Genomic DNA, 21,143 nt, shown 5'->3' with positions numbered 1-21,143 from the left:
CATGCTTCCTGAGGTGTGTGGGACAATGACTTCCCTTCCCTGCTACTGTCTAAAATGCCCCTTTATAAGTAATCCTAAGCATGTATTACCAGCAGAATACAAAGGACTGACATAGAAGCTACTCTTCAAACCATCCTGTAGCAGAGAAATTAAACACAGCATCAGCCAACAGCTCTACACAGTATAAAATGTGTGTGTGTGTGCACGCACATGTGCACAGATGGCGTGTGAACAGTGTGGACCAAACTAGGAGGGGAAAAACAGCAAAGTACTGAAAAATCAAAGATAGAAGAACACAGGGAGAAAAGACCAGGGGTCAGCAGAGGAGTTTGAGCGCAGAGTACAAAGGCACTGATTCTAACCACCATTTGTGCTTCCGTGGGAGGATTCTGCTTTAGACACTGTCTTGTCTTCATTTTCTTTTTTGGAAGTCTAGAATTTGAGAAAGTGAAAACAAAAAAGCAGTCTACACCACTTGCTGTCAATCAATATGAGGAAGCAAGACTTTGCTCCCCAATAGCCCTAGATAAGAAAGACAGAAAGGAGCAAATTCATCACTGAAGAGAAACTTGACTTCTCCTGAGGCAGCCAAGAAAACTGCTTCTAGGCAAGGGAGGAAGAGAAGCAGAGCTGAGGGAGAGGTCTCCAAGGCGAAAGCAGAAGCAGTGGACCAGGAGGTGGAGAAGGGAGAGGAGCAATTCACTCTCCCTGGGCACTTCTCCCTGCCAAGCCTTTTCAGATAGGGAGGTTCCCCAAGAAATGAACAATCAACCAAAATCTGCAGGAACTACACCTAAATCTTTCTGACAAGCACCTGAGAAGTTCGGAGCTTCCACATGAATGCCAAATGCTCTGTGTTAGCCAGTGAATGACTCTGTTGTGAGGTCATGTCGGGTTGTAAGACCATACTGTTCCTTATCATTTCTCGAGTAAAATTTAGAGCACAGTTTATTGAGCCGTGTTAACAATCACATGCTCCAAAGTCTTCTAACGCTTATGCCCAAGCATTCCCAAAAGACTTCTTGGGTAATACAATTTACTTCCCAAGAGACAGGGTATAGGATGGGTATTAATGAAACCTGCCATGGCTAGTTTCCCAAGGCACCAGTAGCAGGAAATATAAGCCAGATGTGGCTCTCTGAGTAAATGAACCAGATATCATGGAATTCCATGGAGCTACTTAAATTAGAATCAAGCATTGATGTGACAGAAATGTGGCCGCCAACTCAGCAAGGATGACTGGAAACATTTTCATGAAAAGGAAGTAAAAATTCAGTATTCTGGGGCAACTCATGAAAGGCAAATTCTATCCAGCACACAAGTTAAAATGCCAGTTATTTTACTGAACAAAGCTAAACTAGAACAAGCCAGCAAGGTGGGGGAGGGGGTAATCTTAATGCAAATATCACCAGTTGAGGTTCCCTTTTCAGGCGATAATCAGATGTGGAATCTGCCTAACATTCATTCTACAATAGTCAATTGAGGATTCTGCTGGAGTCAAGACAGCATCACGGATCTTTTAGTTACACCTGAATCCCTTTCGAGAGGAACAAACAGAGGACCCACAAAAATACCTGCAAGTGTGTAAGGTATGTCATTTCTGGAACTGCCTTTCCTTCTCTACGTGTTACTGTTGAGCATTCCCTGAAAATCTGCCTGTTTCAGATAAGAAAGATGAAGCCTGGCTTTCCATAGCAAATTGAATGCAGGGATTTTAAAAATAAACTCAGAACTAAACTCTGACTCTAGATAGTGTGATAAAAATGAGCTGCAAGAATGCCACCAGGAGAAAATCAGAAACGAGTGCTCGGGATTCTCTTTTCAAAGTCGCCTACCTATTGAGTCACTGTACTTTGACTGTTAATTTATAACTACACACCTGCCAGTCTTTTTAAGAAATGCACGTTAGAAATCACAGCTGATGATTCTATCATTTCCATTAGAAAAACCACAACTACCCCAAAGAAGGCACTACGCCAAATAGTGGAAAACAGTCGAGCACTGAGGCTTGTGCACAGGACCCGGCACACTTACAGATCTTCTCCTCGGCTCTCGAGAAGGGAAAGCAGCAGAGCTGGCCCATGGCACTGGAGCTGGCTTTCTCTCCCGGTGTTCTCTTCTCCGAGGGCACCCGAAGCAAAGCTGCAGCTGCACCGCGATCTGCGAGCACACCCCGCCTGTTCCTCTCCCAGGAGCAGCACAGGGAGCTGCGAGAGCCAATGCACAGCCAGGAGGGAGACTGGAGAAGGGAGCTCGCCGCGGCGACCAAAAAAGACTCCGCCTCCCGGTCCTCCAGCCGCATGCAAGTGCTCCGGGACCGGCGATCGGTGGGAAAAGCGGCCCGAGGCTCGCCGGATTCTCACGCAGCTATGAGCCCCGGCCTCAGATCCGCCGTGCCACGTGCGCTGTGCCGCTCTCCGCGTGCGTCTTTCAGAAGGTAACACAGAGTCCTTTCTCCCACGGACGAATGTTGCGATTACACATGGAAATTCAGATCAGAGGAAAAGCCCGTTATTTTCTGTCTGCTATTTAAAGAGGAAGAGCTTTCTTTTCTGGCCAGAATTTTTGGTTGCTTGGTTTTGCGGCGAACCCAAGCCAGCAGAACACGGGAAGCACAACTTGTGTGAAGCACCTTTTACCACCTAACGAAGTGCACGGACCACGGAAGTGACAGGGAAGCAGGGGTCAGGCACTGTCAGCTGATACTGGCACTGGACAGCCTGTCTTTGAAAGGTAAATACTGCTTTCAAAATGCTGCCTTGTTCCCCTACTAAAGCATGAATCCACACTACGAATTTTGAAACTGTACCATCAAGTATGTCAGCAGCCTAGAAAATCCCTTAAGCCCAGAGGCACCACTAGGAAAACATCGGGGATACCGGCATCTCTTTTCAAAGAAGCCACAAGGTAATTGAGCAAATTCAGGCACAGCAAAACAACTCATTTTTAGACACAACGGATTCTGAACTTCCTGACATGAAGTACGGATTGCACGTAATTTTCCAAAATCTTGCTTTACGACAGTGTAAGAATAAAAGATTGCTCTTGGTACCAGAAATTCCAGCTAAATTCTTTTATTCCTCCACTTTTTATGGCGGTGCACACACACACCTATTTCCTGAGAGGGAAATGGATGATGATGTCAACTCCAAATGGCTCTGAACGCACTACAACCACAGTCACACTCAATCATTCAAACAAAACAAGTGTGCACTTTGCAAAACTAAAAGTCAATTTTATAAATTCTGGGTGTTGCATTTTTAAAAGCTTCCATTAAGAAGTGGAAAACAACCAGAATATACTTTCAATAGCTTTTTTTTTTTTTTTTAGAAAGGCAGGATTTTTTTTTTTAACTTTTATTTAGTAAATATAAATTTCCAAAGTACAGTTTATGGATTGCAATGGCTTTTTCCCCTCGAAAACTTCCCTCCCACCTGCAACCCTCCCATCTCCCGCTCCTTCTCCCATTCCATTCACATCAAGACTCATTTTCAATTATCTTTATATACAGAAGATCGATTTAGTATATATTAAGTAAAGATTTCAACAGTTTGCAACCACACAGAACATAAAGTGTAAAATACTGTTTCAGTACTAGTTATAGCATTACTTCACATTGAACTACACATTAAGGACAGAGATCCTACAAGAGGAGTAAGTGCACAGTGACTCCTGTTCTTGACTTAACAATTTGACACTCCTGTTTATGGTGTCAGAAATCTCCCTAGGCTCTAGTCATGAGTTGCCAAGGCTATGGAAGCCTTTTGAGTTCGCCAGCTCTGATCTTATTTAGACAAGGTCATAGTCAAAGTGGAAGTTCTCTCCTCCCTTCAGAGAAAGGTACCTCCTTCTTTGATGACCCCATTCTTTCTACTGGGATCTCACTCGCAGAGATCTTTCATTTAGGTTTTGTTGTTTTGTTTTGTTTTGTTTTGTTTTTTTGCCAGTGTCTTGGCTTTCCATGCCTACAATACTCTCATGGGCTCTTCAGCCAGATCTGAATACCTTAAGGGCTGATTCTGAGGCCAGAGTGCTGTTCGGGACATCTGCCATTCTACGAGTCTGCTGTGTATCCCGCTTCCCATGTTGGATCATTCTCTCCCTTTTTGATTCTATCAGTTAGTATTTTCAGACACTAGACTTGTTTGTGTGATCACTTTGACTCTTAGTCCTATCATTATGATCAATTGTGAGCAGAAATTGATCACTTGGACTAGGGAGATGGCATTGGTACATGCAACCTTGATGGGAGTGTATTGGAATCCTCTGGCACATTTCTAACTCCACCATTTGGGGCAAGTCCGATTGAGCTTGTCCCAAATTGTATATCTCCTCCCTTTTGATGTACAAGTTTAAGAGTATTTTAGAATGTGCCAAGTAATGTAAGTTATTTCTGTAGATCAGAATTTCTGTACTCCAATTTCCTAAAATAAGAAATACTGTGAAGATCTATGTAATAAAAAGAAAATATTTGATAAAATAAAACTGGCAATCTGGTCTCTAAAATTTCCAGTAAATCCTGGACTTTGGTTTTTCCAGTTTGGGCCCAACTGAAAAAATCGAAGGACCTATGTCTCTCATCTTATAGAGACACCAACTAATCAGGCTATTTGGATTATATTAGAAGTACTGTCAAGATGTGATGTGGTACCAAACTTTAAGTTTCTATAATGGAAAATGCTATTAATACAAATATTTGAGAATTAAAAAGTCTAATGATCTTGTGTTACTAGACATGATAGTTATCTTAATGCGAAAGCCCCAGAGGCCTAAAGGGTTAAATACTTGTAAAATCCTACAGGTGCTTTCAAAAATACTGTGAAGTAAGCAAGTGCCTCCTGTTGTTTGATGAGTTTATAATTTTAAACATGGCAACTTAAAGTCTTTTGTCATCCATAGTTATATATGACATGCTGCTCATAAAACTAAAGCATTGTTGGTTCTGTTTAGCTATCCTCCTATCGGTTCCTATGGACTTTTTCCACCCACTTCTATTGTATTCAGTACTTTGGGATGGCTCTGTAAACAGATGAAGCCAATAATGTATTAACAGTACCAACTGAGAGAAAGTATGGTTAACTGAGGTTACTAAAAACAAAAAGCAATTCAAATCAATTGGCAATCTACAAAAAGAGTTAAAGATTTTAAAAGCTATTATTAAAATTGCTATATTGGTCTACTATGCTATGTTATATGTGTGTACATATTGTATGTCCACATGGGAAAATATTATTCAGAATTTTATTTTAAATGGCTTATGGATAAGATTGTCCATAAATTTAAGCTGCTAAAATCAATCAAAGATACATTTTAATTTGTGTAACCTGAATCTGTGTATCATATGTTTTAAACTGGTTGGTAGAAAGAAACTAAAAACATTTTATATGGTTGTGCTTAAGTTTACTGGCTAAACAAACTACACCATGTTAGATATTTAAGAGGTGTTTTCAAATACATGATTCTTAAAATTTATAGAAGGCATTGGACCTTCTGGTAAATGTTTTCTTAAGTTGTTATCTAATGGTTGAAACGGTTTGCTAAGTATTCATGTGATATTGCTATTGTCAGCAAGCGATCTAGGACTTGCTCCCTCATTTCTCTATTCTAAGCCCAACTTGTCCTTTCATTTCTCTATTCTCTTCAAGGTAGGAAACTAATTCTATTATGAAGGAATCTGTAGGATGCACAATTTAATCTTTAGACCTTATAAAAGAGATGGCTAACATTTTTCTGCAATAGCATAGCCAAAATAAGAACTTAAATAATAATCTCATAGCTAGATTCACTTCGCCATCAGCGAAGTATACAGTAAGTAGAAAAAACCTCCCTTTCAGACCAAAGGGAAAGAAAGTTTTAAAGTGAGAATATAATTTTCCTCATGGGCATTGTCTACCTTAGAAAAAGTACTACAGAACATGCCTGTGACTATAGACTTGTAGTTCAGGCCACCGAAGATTAGAGATGGGACACGGGCACTCCCTTGACTTGCATCCTCTGGTCTGCTTTAACACAAACCAGGAGGAAAAGAAAGCTAGGCATCAGAAGCAATGGGTGGCAGGCCTATTAAGGGCTGATCTGTACAGTGATCTGCCCTCAAGGAGACCCAACAGGCCTGTCCAATGCAGTGGCTTTCAATGTGGTAAGCCTGGGCTTCAGAAGAAGTCAGCTTGTGAAGAGCCCTGGCAGCTCTGCCAAGAGTTGGATCACTGGAAATGGACCTGCCCTGGAGTCGAAGGATGCCCAGGTCAGAGCCACAGATCTTATTGGCTCTAAGCTGAAAAGCCCTTCACTCAGCCCAACTTCCAAAGTGACCCCTGCAGCTGAGGGGATGGTCAAGTAGTGTCAGCAACATTGCAGGCAGAACTGTAAATTTCTTGTTAGAGATGCCACCTGCCTTTACCTGGCCAGCTCTCCTCCCAGGCCAGCCAAGTAATGAAAGTCAACAGAGTGCCTTCCCCTAGGAGGTTCACACCTCCCTTAGGATATACCCCATGTGAAGAGATAGATAGGTCTGGGCCTCTTAACTTACAAGGCCTAAAGCCCACCAGATTATTATCAAGCCCCTTCTATCAGGTTCTATTTGCCTCTCAATCAGAAAAATTACTTGTAGCTTAGACAGCACCTTTCTTAGCTCCTCTAATAATGACTCTGTCCTTTGTTCTAGGCCCTGTCTAGCGCACTTGGGCCTCATTCCTTTGTAATCATAACCTCTACTCTACCACCAATGGCTCTACTCCCAACCTGTGTGTACTGATGGTCCTCTTCCCCACTTAATGCTGTATAATTGTTCAAACTTGGTAAATGCCACTCTTAGGATCATTGGTTACTATCCTCACTCTGTCTTTTATGACCTTGTCTAAATATGAGCAGAGTCGGCAAACTTGGAAGGCTTCCATAGCCTTGGCAACTCATGACGACAGCCTAGGATGGTTACTGGCACCATAAACTAGAGTGTCAATTTGTTGGGTCAACAACAGGAGCCACTGTGCACTTGCTCCTCATGTGGGATCTCTGTCCTTAATGTGCTGTACATTGTGATTTAATGCTATAACTAGTACTCAAACAGTATGTTTCACTTTGTGTTTCTATGTTGGTGCAAACAGTTGAAATCTTTATACTAAATTGATCTTCTGTATATAAAGAGAATTGAAAATGAATCTTGATGCAAATGGAAAGGGAGAGGGAGCGGGAGAGGGGAGGGTTGCGGGTGGGAGGGAAGTTATGGGAGGGGGAAGCCATTGTAATCCATAAGCTGTACACTGGAAATTTATATTCATTAAATAAAAGTTAAAAAAAAAAAACTGGCAAGTCTACCCATGTAATTAAAACTGATATTTGAAATCTTACCTATCTTTACATTACTTTCCATTTTTCAGGCTATTTAAAACCACAAATTCAATGCTTGTTTTGCCTTGATGCAAAGAGGTCACTACATTCGATCATAAAATGAATATTATAAGTTTCATAATCAGATTTGTTTCTTCACAACTTACCAACTTGTAAATTAATAACAACTTTATACTGTTATTCCCTTTCAAATTCCCCAACATGAGTGGATGCAGGCATTTGTCTTGAAGTATAATATAAGATTTCTGTATATGAATTTAATAGTCATAAAAGCAACATATAAGCCTTATTAAGATTAGGAAACAAAAAAAGTGGCAAATAATCCTTAAAAAATGGTGAAATCAGAAGCTGGAACGTATACTGAACACTGGAGGAGAGACACAGGGTGAAGTCCTTTCTGGCTCTAACACTGCCCCTCAGCATCTGGGAAACACTGGACAAGCCCTGGGTCTTGCTCAAACCCTCGGTTTCTTTCTCCAAAAACAGGGCAGCTGAAATACTAGGTTCCTCTTCAGAACATTACATGATTTTGTGATCAAAATAGCAAAGGAAATAAGAATCTGATAACCAGAAACCAATTACCGTACATATGACTTCTTTGTTAAAAAAAAGAAATGTTTGCAGTAAAGACCCTTTATTGAAGGGAATGAGTAACCCCTGACTTTTCCAGTCATCAACCCTAGTGTAGTGTTAAAACCTGCTGCACTCCCCTGTTCACCATGGCGGCACTTTTCACCAACAGCCAAGACATGGAGTCAACCTAGGTGTCCATCGACAGACAAGCAGATACAGACAGTGTGGTACAGATGCAATGGAGTATTACTCAGCCCCAAGAAAGGAATGAAATCCTGACATGTACTGCTAAATGGATGGAAATGGAGATCATTATGCTAAGTAATAAGCCAGAAAGACAAAACCGTATGTTCTCCCTCATATGTGTAAGTTTAAAATAGTTGATCTGAACCTGGAATAGTGACTATTACAGGCTGAGGAGGGTAAGAGAGGGGGATAGAGGGTCAGACAACAGGTACCAAAACAGTTAGACGGCAGTAACAAGCATTACACAGTGCAGTGGGGTGGCCATAGGTCACAATAAGGTTAATTATCATTATATATACATAATTATATACAATAGAAAGAGCTTGAGGAGAGGAATGAAAGGATAGAAGAATGAAAGGCTGGTTGCCTGGCTTGACTGATATACCCTGTGGATGTGTCAAACGATTACACTGTACGCCATAAAACGATACAGGTATCCTGGGTTCAGTTCCAAACTCCATCTTCTGCCTCCAGCATCCTGCTAATGAAGACCCTGGGAGACAGCAGTGTTGGCTCAAGAAATTGAGTTCCTGCCACCCATAAGGGGGACCTGGATTGCATTCTTGGCTCCTGGCTTCTGCCTCAGCCACGCTGAGCAGTTAGGGAGTAACTAGTAGATGGGAGTTCTGCCTCTGTCTGTCTCCCTCTCTGCCTACCCCCTGACTCTATGCCTATCAAATAAATTTAAAACATTTTAAATCTATAAAGTATCACATGTTCTATCACAAATTTTAGAAATATGTACTGTTTTGGACTTCTAATATAACTGGTACAACTGCCTTCCAGAAAGGATTTTTTTTAAATTATTTAAAGTATAAAAGAAACAAAAACTTCATAATCAGCAGACATGAGTTTGAATCCCAGATGTTAACCATTATGAAACTATCTTCATCTTTAAATCAGGGAAATTCATGATAAAGTTTTGGTTTGTTGTTGCAAAGTAGACAGTTTTTGCAGGTGGAACACACAGATTGTCTGACATGGTATCTACATATGAGGGTATTTTTAAAAGTTCAAGAAAAATGGAATTCAAAGGTAAGTTTACTATGGTGCATAAAATCTGAAATCCATACATAAAGTTCATGAAAAATGTATATTAAAAAAGGAGTTATGAAGGAACTTCAAAAATGTTTATACCGAGACAGAGCGGCAAGATGGCGGAATAGGAAGGAAGCACATTGATAGTTCGTCAAGACACACGTTAATATAAGTGGAGATACTGCAGGGTCAAGGAAGAGTAGGGGAAGAAACAGCAGCGGAAACTCTTCCGGAACTAGTGATTCACAGTGGACCTGCGTGGAGAGCGTGGGAGCCCAAGTTCGGGACAGCAGCGGCAGACAACGCACCAGCGCTGGAACGCGAGGTGAGCCAAACCTCCATAGCCCGAGACACCAGCGGGCAAGCGGAAAGAGGAGGCTAGAGGGAACGAGGCTTGAAACCCCGTGGGGAAAAGTTCACCAGGCTAACTAGAAGAGAGAGAGGAAAAAAAAAAAGTGACCGATACGGACACGAGTCTCTCTCTCTCCGCTCACCTCTCAAAGGCGAGCAAGACAAAGAGCAGGCGCCATTTTGGACATACGTCATAAGCAGGGCGACCTCAGGTCTGCACCGGCCCTGAGCCTAGCAGAAAAACCTGACTCTGGGGGGAGGGGTGAAATAACAGGACATTAGCATCTAACTTGGCAACCCAGTGGGAGACTGCAGGAGAATTGGAGCCCACACTGAGGGCAGCAGAGATTCCCTGTGTGGTCCTTGGGAAAGAGCTTCCGATCTCTGGCTCCTGTGGGTATATCATTTGCCTGCTAATTACTACCTCCAATTACGTTCAGCTGTGCGGAATTACTTCCCTTTTGAATCAAAAAAAGAAAGAGAGATTTACCACGCCTAACCTGGGAGTGTCATCTTTGACACACCCTCAGCCCTGAGGAACCAAACACAGCTCTCAGTCCACACTCATCTCAAGCCTCTAAGGCTCCACCAAAAGCAGACAGTCCACTTAATAAGGAGCCATAGTGTAACAAGAAAAAACACCACAGTGAAGAAACCAAATATCTCCAACATGCCAAACAACAAACGCAAAAACCAAGCTAACAAGAACAAGGAAGACACTATGACGCCCCCAAATGAAAAAGACACCCCAGTTCAAGATTATGAAGATGATGAGATCGAAGAAATGCAAGAAGCGGATCTCAAAAAATTGCTAAGAACATTAAGAACTTCTCAAAAACAAATTCTTGAACTACAGAAATCCTTCATGGACAAGATAGAAAATCTCTCTCGTGAAAATGAAATATTAAGGAGGAATCAAAATGAAATGAAACAACTAGTGGAACAAGAAACTCTGATAGTGACGAGAAATCATAATGAAATGAAGAATTCAATAGATCAAATGACAAACACATTAGAGAGCCTTAAAAACAGAATGGGCAAAGCAGAAGAGAGAATATCGGACTTAGAAGACAGAGAACAGGAAAGGAAACAGGCAAACCAAAGAAAAGAAGAAGAAATCAGAAATCTAAAAAATATTGTCGGGAATCTACAGGATACTATTAAAAAACCCAACATTCGAGTTCTAGGAGTTCCTGAAGGCATGGAGAGGGAGAAAGGATTAGAAGGCATTTTCAGTGAGATACTAGCAGAAAATTTCCCAGGTTTGGAGAAGGACAGAGGCATCTTAGTACAGGAAGCTTATAGAACCCCTAATAAACATGACCAAAAGAGATCCTCACCACGACATGTTGTAATCAAACTCACCACAGTGAAACATAAAGAAAAGATCCTAAAAGATGCAAGAGAGAAACGTCAGATTACTCTTAGAGGATCTCCAATTAGACTCACAGCAGACTTCTCATCAGAAACCCTACAAGCTAGAAGGGAATGGCGAGACATAGCCCAGGTACTAAGAGAGAACAACTGCCAGCCCAGAATACTATATCCTGCAAAGCTCTCATTTGTGAATGAAGGTGAAATTAAGACTTTTCATAGCAAACAGAAACTGAAAGAATTTGTTGCCACTCATCCTGCCCTGCAAAAGATGCTTAAAGATGTGTTACACACAGAAACACAGAAACATGGTCACCAATATGAAAGAAGGTAAAGGAAGGAAACCTCACAGCAAAAGATCACAGGAAGCTCAATTTATCTTTGACATAGAATTAAACTCTAATGCTCTGTTAAAGCAATGTGTTAAAGTAATCTATTGTGTTCTCTTGATGTCTGTTAAATTCTAATTGTTCAAAAACAGCTGAATTTTTATTAAGATCTATGGGTTATGGAAATATGTGCTTATTTTCAAAGATTTGAATAATCACCTTGTAACAAGATCAAATTTGGTCTATGAGTTTATAATTTTAAACATGGCGACTTAAAGTCTTTTGTCATCCACAGTTATATATGATTTGCTGCTCATAAAACTAAAGCGTCGTTGGTTCTGTGTTTAGCTGTCCTCCTATGGGTTCCTATGGACTTTTTCCAGCCACTTCCATTGTATTCAGTACTTTGGGATGGCTCTGTAAACAGATGAAGCCAATAATGTATTAACAGTACCAACTGAGAGAAAGTATGGTTAACTGAGGTTACTAAAAAAGCAATTCAAATCAATTGGCAATCTACAAAAAGAGTTAAAGATTTTAAAAGCTATTATTAAAAACACTATATTGGTCTATTATGCTATGTTATATGTGTGTACATATTGTATGTCCACATGGGGAAATTTTATTAAGAGTCTTATTTTAAATGGCTTATAGATAAGATTGTCCATAAATTTAAGCTGCTAAAATCAATCAAAGATACATTTTAATTTGAGTGACCTGAATCTATGTATCATATGTTTTAAACTTGTAGGTAGAAAGAAACTAAAAACATTTTATATGGTTGTGCTTAAGTTTGCTGGTTAAACAAACTACACCATGTTAGATATTTAAGAGGTGTTTTCAAATACATGATTCTTAAAATTTATAGAAGGCATTGGACCTTCTGGTAAATGTTTTCTTAAGTTGTTATCTAATGGTTGAAACTGTTTGCTAAGTATTCATGTGATATTGCTATTGTCAGCAAGCGATCTAGGACTTGCTCCCTCATTTCTCTATTCTAAGCCCAACTTGCTCTTTCATTTCTCTATTCTCTTCAAGATAGGAAACTAAATCTATTATGAAGGAATCTGTAGGACGCACAATTTAATCTTTAGACCTTATAAAAGAGATGGCTAACATTTTTCTGTAATAGCATAGCCAAAATAAGAACTTAAATAATAATCTCATAGCTAGATTCACTTCGCCATCAGCAAAGTATACAGTAAGTAGAAAAAACCTCCCTTTCAGACCAAAGGGAAAGACAGTTTTAAAGTGAGAATATAATTTTCCTCATGGGCATTGTCTACCTTAGAAAAACTACTACAGAACATGCCTGTGACTATAGACTTGTAGTTCAGGCCACCGAAGATTAGAGATGGGACATGGGCACTCCCTTGACTTGCATCCTCTGGTCTGCTTTAACACAAACCAGGAGGAAAAGAAAGCTAGGCATCAGAAGCAATGGGTGGCAGGCCTATTAAGGGCTGATCTGTACGGTGATCTGCCCTCAAGGAGACCCAACAGGCCAGTCAACTGCAGTGGCTTTCAATGTGGTAAATCTGGGCTTCATCAGAAGTCAGCTTGTGAAGAGCCCTGGCAGCTCTGCCAAGAGTTGGGTCACTGGAAATGGACCTGCCCTGGAGTCGAAGGATGCCCAGGTCAGAGCCACAGATCTTATTGGCTCCAAGCTGAAAAGCCCTTCACTCAGCCCAACTTCCAAAGTGACCACTGCAGCTGAGGGTATGGTCAAGTAGGGTCAGCAACATTGCAGGCAGAACTGTAAATTTCTTGTTAGAGTTGCCACCTGCCTTTACCTGGCCAGCTCTCCTCCCAGGCCAGCCAAGTAATGAAAGTCAACAGAGTGCCTTCCCCTAGGAGGTTCACACCTCCCTTAGGATATACCCCATGTGAAGAGATAGATAGGTCTGGGCCTCTTAACTTACAAGGCCTAAAGCCCACCAGATTATTATCAAGCCCCTTCTATCAGGTTCTATTTGCCTCTCAATCAGAAAACTTAATTGTAGCTTAGACAGCACCTTTCTTAGCTCCTCTAATAATGACTCTGTCCTTTGTTCTAGACCCTGTCTAGCGTACTTGGGCCTCATTCCTTTGTAATCATAACCTCTACTCTACCACCAATGGCTCTACTCCCAACCTGTGTGTACTGATGGTCCTCTTCCCCACTTAATGCTGTATAATTGTTCAAACCTGGTAAATGCCACTCTTAGGATCATTGGTTACTATCCTCACTCTGTCTTGTATGACCTTGTCTAAATATGACCAGAGTCGGCAAACTTGGAAGGCTTCCATAGCCTTGGCAACTCATGACGACAGCCTAGGGTGGTTACTGGTGCCATAAACTAGAGTGTCAATTTGTTGGGTCAACAACAGGAGCCACTGTGCACTTGCTCCTCATGTGGGATCTCTGTCCTTAATGTGCTGTACATTTTGATTTGATGCTATAACTAGTACTCACACAGTATGTTTCACTTTGTGTGTCTATGTGGGTGCAAACTGTTGAAACCTTTATACTAAATTAATCTTCTGTATATAAAGAGAATTGAAAATGAATCTTGATGCAAATGGAAGGGGAGAGGGAGCGGGAGAGGGGAGGGTTGCGGGTGGGAGGGAAGTTATGGGAGGGGAAAGCCACTGTAATCCATAAGCTGTACACTGGAAATTTATATTCATTAAATAAAAGTTAAAAAAAAAATGTTTATACCAAAATAAAGTTACCTTTGATAAGTTTTTCCACGAATCTGGAAGCATACTCATACATCACAATCTCACTAGCCCCAGCAACTAATCTTGCCTACTTCTCTTCTGATTTCCACCCTGCTAGCTGCCCTCGTGAGTTAACACTCACATTTTTGGCTTCCAAATAAAAGGTCCCTCACTGAAATGCAGAGCCTGTGGGAAACATTCTTACAATGAACTCCACCAACTTCATTAATTCTTCCCTGTTGGCACTGCCTCTGAAAATGGGCAAGTAAGCCTAAAGCATAGAATATGATATTAGCAAGGAACAATAATTACCAATAAATCCTGCAATCTAAGGAGATAAGGCTGTACCATATTAGAGGCTTTTTTTTCCATAAGCACTAGAAGTGATTTAAACATAATAAAAGATTAGAAAACAATACAAATTCAAAATGGGAATTTCTAACATTTACTAGATACTAAAAATGATACTTTTAAGTGCTTTACATTTAATCCCTACAATGGCTCTGTGAAGAAGGGGTCATGACCAACACTGTCCCCACTTTACAAACAGAAAAGTAACTTGGGTAAAATCCCTCAGAGAATAATGTCAATAATGGGATCTGAACTCTAAATTGTCTGGCTCTATAGACCCTAAGTGTCTGATTCACAGCTTTATTTATTTATTTATTCGGCAGGTAGAGTTACAGACAGAGAGACAGAGAAAGGTCTTCCTTCCATTGGTTCACTCCCCAAATGGCCGCTACACCAATCCGAAGCCAGGAGCCAAGTGCTTCTTCCTGGTATCCCATGCGGGTGCAGGGGCCCAAGCACTTGGGCCATCTTCCACTGACTTCCCAGGCCACAGCAGAGAGCTGGACTGGAAGAGGAGCAACCGGGACCAGAACCGGCACCCATATGGGATGCTGGCACCGCAAGCAGAGGATTAACCAACTGAGTTACAGCGCCGGCCCCCAACACTCATTTTTTAAAAAAAGATTTATTTATTTTACTTGAAAAGTAGAGTTAGAGAGACAGACAGACAGCAAGTGAGCTCTCCCATCCGCTGTCTCACTCCCCAAATGGCCACAATTGCCGGGGCTGGGACAGGCCAACGCTAGGAGCCCAAAGCTTTTTCCAGGTCTCCCAGATGGGTGCAGGGGCCCAAGCACTTGGGCCATCTTCTGTGGCTTTCCCAGGCAAATTAGCAGGGAGCTGGATGGGAAGTGGGACAGCTAGGACTCAAACCAGAGCCCATATGGGATGCCAGTGCTACAGGAGGCGGCTGAAGCTGTTACGCCACAGCGCCAGCTCCAGCACTGAATTATTAAACACAGTTTGTGTGTGCTGACAGCTTTATATAGCTGATCCTCCATAACTATGGATTCAACCAACTACAGATCAAGAGTAATTGGGAAGGCCGTATATTGTGGCCAAACAGGTTAAGCTGCCACCTTGAGATGTCTGCATCCCCTCCAAGTGTTGGTTGGAATCCCAGCTATTATGCTTCCAATCCAACTTTCTACTATACCTGGGAAGGCAGTGGATGGTGGTGCATGTACAGCCACATGGGAAACCTGGACATAGCTCTAGATTCTTGGCTTCAGTCTGGCCCAGCTCCAAGTGTTGCAGGTATTTGGAGGACAAACCAGCAAATGGAAGATCTCTCTATCCCTCTCTCTCTCCCTCTCCCCCCTTCATCTCTGTCACTCAGCCTTTCAAATTAATAAGTAAATCAAGTTTTAAAAGATATTTTGGGGAAAATTGCATCTGTACTGAACATGTACACTTTTTTATGTTATTATTCCCTAAATAATACTGTAAGATAACTATATATATATTTACATATTATTAGGTAATATTAGTAATCTAGAGATGATTCTAGATATATGGGTGGGTGTATATAAGTACAAATAGTACACCATTATATATAAGGGACTTGAGCATCCCCAGATTTTGCAAGGGTGGGTGGATAATCCTGGCACCAATCCCCATGGATACTGAGGGACAACTATGTAATAGCACACTACAATTTTAGCAGAATGCACAGAAAAATGTCATTTAACCAAGCTCTATGGTAATATGTTTAAAATCTTGCCTTAGTTTCTCACATTTTGCCATCAAACCCTTTTACTGACACTGCTAGAGGAATATGATCCTATTTCAAAAGATATACTGATCTATGCCTTTAAGGTGCACTGCAGCACTGCGGCCTGCTACCCATAGAAAGCTGACTCAATCAGGAGTACAGAGATTCCAGAAAGGACCTGGGAAGCAACTGTCTTCCAGGAAAAACAGCAGAATGTACCATTCAAAAGTAATCCCCAAAGATGGTAATAGACTTTCATTAGGGAATTACATTCCTTTCAGCGGTATACAAACATCTACTATACCTAGAAGATTTTACAAAGAAACAGGGTTAATCTTGATAAGGAAAACTATCCAATTTCACTTTCATTAACTGAAAACCATAACCCTTTCATGCTTACTTTTTTCTCAGGCCTGCTACAGACCAATCATGATTGGGACAGTTGTTTCTGCTAGGGTAGTTTGAATTTTTATTATAATGGCTAGAAATGGCAGGGATAGAACTAAAAAGCATAGTATAGGGCATCTTATCTGCATCTGCTATGAAATATCAGTTGATTATAGTCTCCAGTGGCAAAAATAATTCTTAACCATGACCATGAACTTTATTCTCTGTGTCATGGGCCGGCAACGTTTTACATCTGTAGTTGAATACAGGTTTATTTGGGTTTCTGAGCAACCCTGCAGAAAAATTTTACTTGATATTAAAAAAAAAAAGTCTCCACAAAACTGTACAAATTACCAATTCTTGTGAGACTTCCAATTCACTAAATAAAGGAAATTTGAGTCTGGCAACTGGAGGAAAGACATGAGAAAGAGAACAAAAGGTAAAAGATTCTTTATTCAAAAGAATGGAGAGAAAAGGGAACGTTCAATCATAGAGTATAGAGAGGGATAAAGCTTTTATCTCTCCAAATTCTGGAACCATGTGTTAGGAGATCTACTTTAAGCACAAAAGAGGTATTTCAGGAAAATTTCATAACACAGAAGATAACACATCTGAGGAAATTGGTAATCCAAGAAACATCGCAGTTTCAATGAAAACATAAGTTCATTGTCAATCATGTAAGTGATTGACAATTTATGTAAAGTAGGATGCTTGGAAATACATCCTAGCTTTTGTGTTGACATCAGGGTACCAAGAGAAAACTGTTCTGGGCCTGAAGTAAGCTGAATGGACATACCTAATACTGTACTCACGTTCTGTTACTCCATGTTCTTGTAAAACAAAAACCCAACTCTCTCAATAATTAGTTCACAATAAGCATAGATCTACTGCCCACATCCAAAAGCTGCTCCTCCCCTGTTTAGCCACTGCTGCATCTTTATAGCCATTCTGTAACCAAAAGGAAAGGTTCTAGAACCGCATCATGAAACACTGATAGATGAAATCTGTTCTCACAAGACTCTATGTAAGGGAAAGAAGCTAAAAGCCATAACTGCAGGGGTGGGGAGCTCTGTACATCTCACTGTTAAAAGTCCAATTTTAAATTACCTGGAAAAGAATCTCAGACTGTGAAATTTGTGAGCCAGGAACATTAATTTTTTTGTCATTACTCCTATCTTAGTAGTACTTTCAACACACGTTTTACTTCTCTTTGCAGTGCTTTTGTTTTTCCCTAAAAATAAAAGCTACAGTATTGGTATTTGAAACTGCCATGTGCTACACAATTTCTATGTAACTGGAAAGACAATGTGGGGGTTTTTCCCTCTTATAATACACAAAGGAGAAAGACTTAGCACACCACAGACTACATATGTGCACTTAAGAAAGAGGAAGAGACATGTAGGTAACTGGAACTACAAAAGTCCTCACTTTTTATCAATCCCTGATTGTCATTCCTCAATCTCTGCTGATACATTTCTGCTTTGTGCTGATTTTCAAAGACATCCTTCACAGTTACTATTTAGTCAGCTCTTTTCTGTGAGTGTGGCCCAACTTTAAACAATGTGCCCAACCTTTCTCTGAAGGGAAGAAAGAACCTCCACTTTGACTATGGCCTTGTCTAAATAAGGTCGGAGTTGGTGAACTCAAGAGGCTTCCATAGCTTTAGCAGCTCATGACAAGAGCCTCGGGTGATCACTGACGTCATAAATAAGAGTGTCAATTGTTAACTCCACAACAGCAGTCACGTGCACTTGATCCCCATGTGGAACCTCTGTCCTTAATGAGTTGTACTATGAGAATTAAAGGTAAAACTAGTCTTCAAGCAGTACTTTATATTTTGTGTGTCTGTGTGGGTGCAAACTATTTAAATTTTTACTTAGTATAGAGTTGATCTTCTGTATAAAAAGATAATTAAAAATGAATCTTAATGAATAATGGGATGGGAGAGAGAGTAGGAGGTGGGATGCTCTGGGGGTGGGAAGGCAGGTATGGGAGGAAGAACTGCTATAATCGAAAAGTTGTACCTACAAAATCTATACTTATTAAATAAAAGCTTTCTATATATATTAAAAAAAAATGTACCCAGTCAAAGCCTTTTCCTTAATTGAGAAATAAGTCAGAGAGAATTTACTTCCCTGTTCAGTGGACAGGTAATATAGGAGAGCACTAGAGGTAGGCGGCTGCAAGGCAGGCTGCCCAGTTCCAGCGTATATCTGGACAGCTCTCGCTGATATCTCATCTATTCATCAAACAGGTGCCATGTATGATACGACAATCACACAAGCTCTGGGACTGAAGTTAACCCTTGAGTCGAGGAGCACAGACAGTGTGGGTGAGAGAGCCAGGACCAAATGGGGGAAGAGCCCCACATTCGCAGCCCTGATCTTAAGGGAGCAAGAGGGAGCCCAGAGTTCCCACTCATCAATCCCATTTGGTAGTTTTATTAAGGGAATGTAGTTGCCAGAGAACAAGAGCCAGTAATTTTAGTTTGGAATCTCTAAATTACTGAGTTTTTTTTTTTTTTTTTTTTGACAGGCAGAGTGGACAGTGAGAGAGAGAGACAGAGAGAAAGGTCTTCCTTTGCCGTTGGTTAACCCTCCGATGGCCACCGTGGCCAGCGCGCTGTGGCCAGCACACCGCGCTGATCCGAAGGCAGGAGCCAGGTGCTTCTCCTGGTCTCCCAGGCAAGTGCAGGGCCCAAGGACTTGGGCCATCCTCCACTGCACTCCCTGGCCACAGCAGAGAGCTGGCCTGGAAGAGGGGCAACCGGGACAGAATCCGGTGCCCCGACTGGGACTAGAACCTGGTGTGCCGGCACCGCAGGCGGAGGATTAGCCTATTGAGCCGTGGCGCCAGCCTATTGAGTTATTCTTACTAAAGGCTGTTTTCCACAGTGTGTCCTTTCCAGGTATTACAATGAAATCACAAAAACCAACATGAGTTACTTACTCAAGGACAAATGTCTGGGTGTTAAATCCTAATTTGGAAAAACTAAGGAAAAGCAAAAAATTACATTTAATCTGCTGGGTAGTATTTCGATTATAAAATATGGCTGCTTTCTCATTCAAGTGCTTTAATCTCTCATTGTCTACACTCTTTATGAAGAAAAGGCAACATCTTCACAGGAAGAAAAACAGACTTCAGAAATACCAGTAAGACCCAATGAGTAGATTTTGTTTGTAATTTCACAGGGTAAACAACAAATAATTTTGTTTGAGAATTTCTAATTTATTAGAGGTTCTTCAAAGGTCTTAATCATTCTTCACATGGAATACTCTGGGGTCTATATTTAGCTCTGAAAGTGGTTCACTGTGTGACCTAGGGCAAGATAACAGTCTGTCACCTTTCCTGTGTCAAACTTCAAATAGAAGGTTAATTACTCAATACATTACTGCTTGTTTTTATCTAAAAGGCTTAAAGGGATGAGAAAGAATGAAACGGAATCCTTCAGTTACTGAAAATAAAATTCACTTATACTAAATGGGGTTCTGTTCCCCTAAGGCTGCTTTGTCAGGTCTCAGCGTCTGCTGTGGCCTGCCATGACCAGCCTGGTATTTTCTGATACACTCTGTCACTGTGCTCCCATTCTGATTAGGCTGTTTACAGATGCTTCTAGCATCATTTGGGAACTGTCAGAACCGTCACTTAAATATCCACAAACCCAAAACATCCAGTCTACATTTGTTACTGCATGTCTTAATTCAGAACTGAAAAGCCTTTCTGTTAGGGCACATTTAGCTACAAACAACAACAAATCTCTTGACTGAAATGGTTAATAAGGAAATCTCACTGTATTAAGTAGGCTTTTCATGAATATAAATAAACACCTTACCGTGGGCTACTGATGAAAGAAGGAGGTTTATTTTGGTTTATGGTTTTGGGGATCACAGTCCAAGCTCAGGTAGGTCCCACTGGCTTGATCGCAGTGTGGCAAAAGGATTGCAGTGGCAAAGAGCACACAGAGGATGGATTCTGTGGCAGTCAGGACGCAGGGACACAAGCAGCATGCCTCCTTGGGAGAGCTACCCTCTGAGAGGATGCCTCCTGGGACCCAAACACCTTCCACTAGGCCCCTTCTCCCAAATACGACACTTGGGTTACATTTTCACTCTTCTTCTGAGTTATGACACTGGGGACCCAGCCTTTTAACACATGAGTCTTTTGGGGACATTCAAAGTAAGTCTAAACCACAGTCATTATGTTTATGGTAATATCTCTCTGGGGTTGGTTAATTCAGTGGCTCAACAAGACCATCACCACTCTCCTTTCCAGGGTCCCATATGCAGCATAGCTGCTTGTGGACAACAAGTGTCTCCTATGACTAAGATGACAGAAACGTCCAGGATTGCATGTAGCCAATAATTCCCAGCTAAAAATCCCCATTCTCTTTTCTCTGGATTTTTTTTTTTAAAGAGTGGGGAGACAGAGGAATCTTCCATCCACTGGTTCACTCCCCAAATGACAAGAACAGCCAGGGCTGGGCCAGGACAAAGCCAAGAGCCTGGAACTCCATCCAGGTCTCCTAGGTAGGTGGCAGGGGCCCAAGCAGTTGAGCCATCTTCTGCTGCTTTCTCAGGTACACTAGGATGGAGCCGGATGGAAGTGAAGCAGCTGGGACTTAAACCAGTATCCACTGCTGTGCCACAATTCCAGCTCCACCTGAATCTCTTTTTACTGTTTAAAAAGAAAAAAAAAAAAAAGTTTTCTCTGAGACCCCAAGAGAATTTCCC

At 41.2% G+C, this 21,143-nt stretch overlaps 1 protein-coding gene across 4 annotated transcripts in view; it reads right to left on the bottom strand.

The window, feature by feature from the left end:
• AKAP7 (A-kinase anchoring protein 7) overlaps positions 1–21,143 on the bottom strand; it is a 170,697-nt gene that overhangs the window by 32,633 nt on the left and 116,921 nt on the right. The window contains exon 1 of one of the 4 annotated variants that reach the window (XM_062186764.1): positions 2,035–2,442. The exons of the other annotated variants lie outside the window; for them this stretch is intronic. Within the exon in view, the coding sequence (XP_062042748.1) occupies positions 2,035–2,302 (268 nt within the window). The 5' untranslated portion in view covers positions 2,303–2,442. Of the gene's footprint in view, positions 1–2,034; positions 2,443–21,143 lie in introns of those variants that run through there. 4 annotated transcript variants of the gene reach the window in all.

This window comes from Lepus europaeus, chromosome 3, assembly GCF_033115175.1.
Source record: "Lepus europaeus isolate LE1 chromosome 3, mLepTim1.pri, whole genome shotgun sequence".
NCBI classification, from domain to species: domain Eukaryota; kingdom Metazoa; phylum Chordata; class Mammalia; order Lagomorpha; family Leporidae; genus Lepus; species Lepus europaeus.
The sequence above is the reverse complement of the archived record's forward strand: the minus strand, read 5'-3'. Positions and strand labels throughout refer to the sequence as shown.